Source organism: Octodon degus, unplaced genomic scaffold, assembly GCF_000260255.1.
Source record: "Octodon degus isolate 3935 unplaced genomic scaffold, OctDeg1.0 scaffold00047, whole genome shotgun sequence".
NCBI classification, from domain to species: Eukaryota; Metazoa; Chordata; class Mammalia; order Rodentia; family Octodontidae; genus Octodon; species Octodon degus.
The window spans coordinates 9080786-9083441 of record NW_004524623.1 but is presented as its reverse complement, the minus strand read 5'-3'; the positions used below and the strand labels follow the sequence as shown (position 1 = coordinate 9083441).

Here is a 2656-nt window from a genome sequence, read left to right as displayed (position 1 = left end):
CGCCTGTAATCCCAGCTCTTAGGAGGCTGTAAACAGGCGGATCACTATAAATCCAATCTAGTAGTGAGACTCTGAACACCCTGTAGACCCTTCCCTAAAGTATATAAAAAAAAGAAGAAGAAGAAAGAAAAGAGAGATACATGGTTACTAAATACTTGCAACTATTTCAAGTGGCTGCACAGAAAATAAGAAAAGGTATCATAAAGTGGGTATAATTAGGAACAATGGAATAAAATTAAGCACAGGAAAATTTACTCTTGGTGTTAGAACAAATTTTTCCAGAGCAAGGGCAGTGGCTTTTGTGGTTCTTCCATTCAAACAGCTGAACTTCTTTCTCTAGGTTGAGTAATTTTCAAACTAGACTGAAGGGAGCATTTGGAAATAGGTTATCGAAAAATCCTTTACTAAAAAAAAAAAAAGAAAGAAAGAAAAAGAAAAATCCTTTACTGTCCAGACATTGATCTGAATGATTGAATACCACATTTTCATTGCTGGAATTAAGCTTTTACTCCTGCCAACATACCTTTCAGTTGTTTTACTAACCAGACTTTTCAAACACCCCTTTGAGGTCAATAAGAATTTTATTTCCACTTCTTTACATAAAGAATGAGGTAGAGAGGTAGAGGGACTAGCCCAAGGTCATTCTGCAAGTTAACAGCACTGTCTCTGCAGCCCTAGGCCTGATAATCCGCTGAATCTGACCCCTTTGGAATTGAGAGGTGATGATAACAAAAGATAATTAGTTAAGGTCATTTTTAAATGTTTTTCTGATGCTCAGGAAACTTTCCACGTGAGTTACCGTGAACTGGTCCAAAGTGATAGGCCAGGCTGGCAAGGGAAACACATTGCTTCATGCATGGATGTAACTTTAAAAAAAAAAAAAAAATGCAAGTGAATCAGGCTGTTTATCATTTACTTGGGTCACATCTTCGCTTTGCGGAGGTCTATCATGCAAAAAATGACCAGGGGCTCAAAAGCTCTCTGGTGTTGAAGTTCTCACAATATCCCTGAGGAGAGTGGTTCTCAAACCTCAGTGTGGATGGGTTAACATACGTGTCCAGGGGAGGCTGGTGCTGCGGGACACGCGCTGGCAATTGACCGCCACCCAGAAGAACGTGGTCACACTATCAGATCCCTGGGTTTACGCAGTGTGGACCTCTGTAATCTGTACCTTCGTCACACAGAGGCTTCCTATCAGCACAACTATCTGCTAGGATTTCTCTCTGTTGCCTCTTTTCAGGCAAGGGCAACTGGGGCAGGAAGAAGCTGCGGGTAACAAACGGGTGCGCGGCCTTCCTCTCCCAGACTGTTAACTGCACTTCATTCTGATCACAAAGAAGTTCTAGGTCTCTTGTGTTAAATAAAAACTGATGTGAAGAGAGGAAAGGGGAAATAATGGGAAATGCTTACAAAAGTATCATATTTCTTTAAGGATGGTCATTTTTATTGGAGCAGAGGAGAGAACGGTGGTAGATAGATTCAGGGTAGATGAGGGGAGAGATACGTCTTCCATCACAGCCTTATTTTAAAACCTCCTGCCTTTCCATTGAGACCAAAGTCAACTACATTACTCTGCCCCTAACGACCTCCAGTCAAGGAAAATGGCAAGAAAAATTTTATTCCCTCTCTGAGCCCCATCCCACCCAGCCTTCTCTAGGATCCCAAAGGTATGATCTATCACAGTGTATCATTTTTCCAAGGGTCACCATCTATAAGTATATTTCAGTCTGTCTAATTCCACCAAAATAATCTTCAGGGTGCAAAATCTGCTCCTCGATCCAATTCTTTTAAAAATAAATGTTACGTGGAAATGCCATCTTTCTAACCTGCTCCTAGTCAACGCACGTGTACAGGGAAGCTTTATCATCACACAGTCTGCTCTTGGTTATGAAGGACACGTGACAAAGTGCCCAACTGTAACACATTGCAGCGCCCTGCCTGGCCCATGGGCAGGGCTGGAAACACAGCTGTGAGATGATATGGCCCGATACTTACTGGGTGGTCAGCATCAAGCTCAGTGCCATACATGAGAACTCTCTGAGAGCATTTGTCCAGCTCAGAGATCTTCCGGGGGAACCAAGGCACGTCCTCCAGCTCTGTTAAGAACAGTACAAGTGCAAAACAAAGATTAACCCACAGAACATATCTTCCCCTTCACAACATGTGTCAGCCTGCAGAAATCACTCAACAAGCAAAACCAGCCCTTGCCTTCTTCCTCTGTCCAAATGTTCTCTGGAGGGCTCAGTGTGACAATGGTGGCTTGAAATTTCAGCAACTGAATGAGCTCATTAAATTCTGTTTTGCCACACTCACAATCCACGAAGATTTCAACCTCAGAACTTCTTCTCCGGGATCTCCTGGATTCAATGTGAACCATGTTAACGTGTTTTTCCTGTGGAAACATTAAGTAACATCTCTAACTCACACTCAGGTCCTGAGAAAAGAAATGTTTGTTTGTTTGTTTGTTTGTTTGTTTGTTTCATAAGCAACAAAGTGTCATGTACCCACAAAACAGAAATAAAGACAATCTTCTTGTTCTTTGACTAATAAGTAGAAGTGTTTCCAACTACTGCCTCCATAAGACACCTGAACTGTCAAGCCTCTGTTGTCTTGCCTCATTCCAAAAAAGGACAGCATTTGTAATAAATAAAGGGCC

General features: G+C 42.0%; 1 protein-coding gene across 1 annotated transcript in view; it reads right to left on the bottom strand.

The window, feature by feature from the left end:
• Tph2 (tryptophan hydroxylase 2) overlaps positions 1 to 2404 on the bottom strand; it is a 114914-nt gene extending 112510 nt beyond the window's left edge. The window contains exons 1-2 of the mRNA XM_004632173.2: positions 2209 to 2404; positions 1996 to 2096 (exon numbers count right to left, since the gene is read on the bottom strand). Coding sequence (XP_004632230.1) covers positions 1996 to 2096; positions 2209 to 2404 — 297 coding nt within the window. The remainder of the gene's footprint in view (positions 1 to 1995; positions 2097 to 2208) is intronic.
• Between the last annotated feature and the right edge of the window lie 252 nt (positions 2405 to 2656).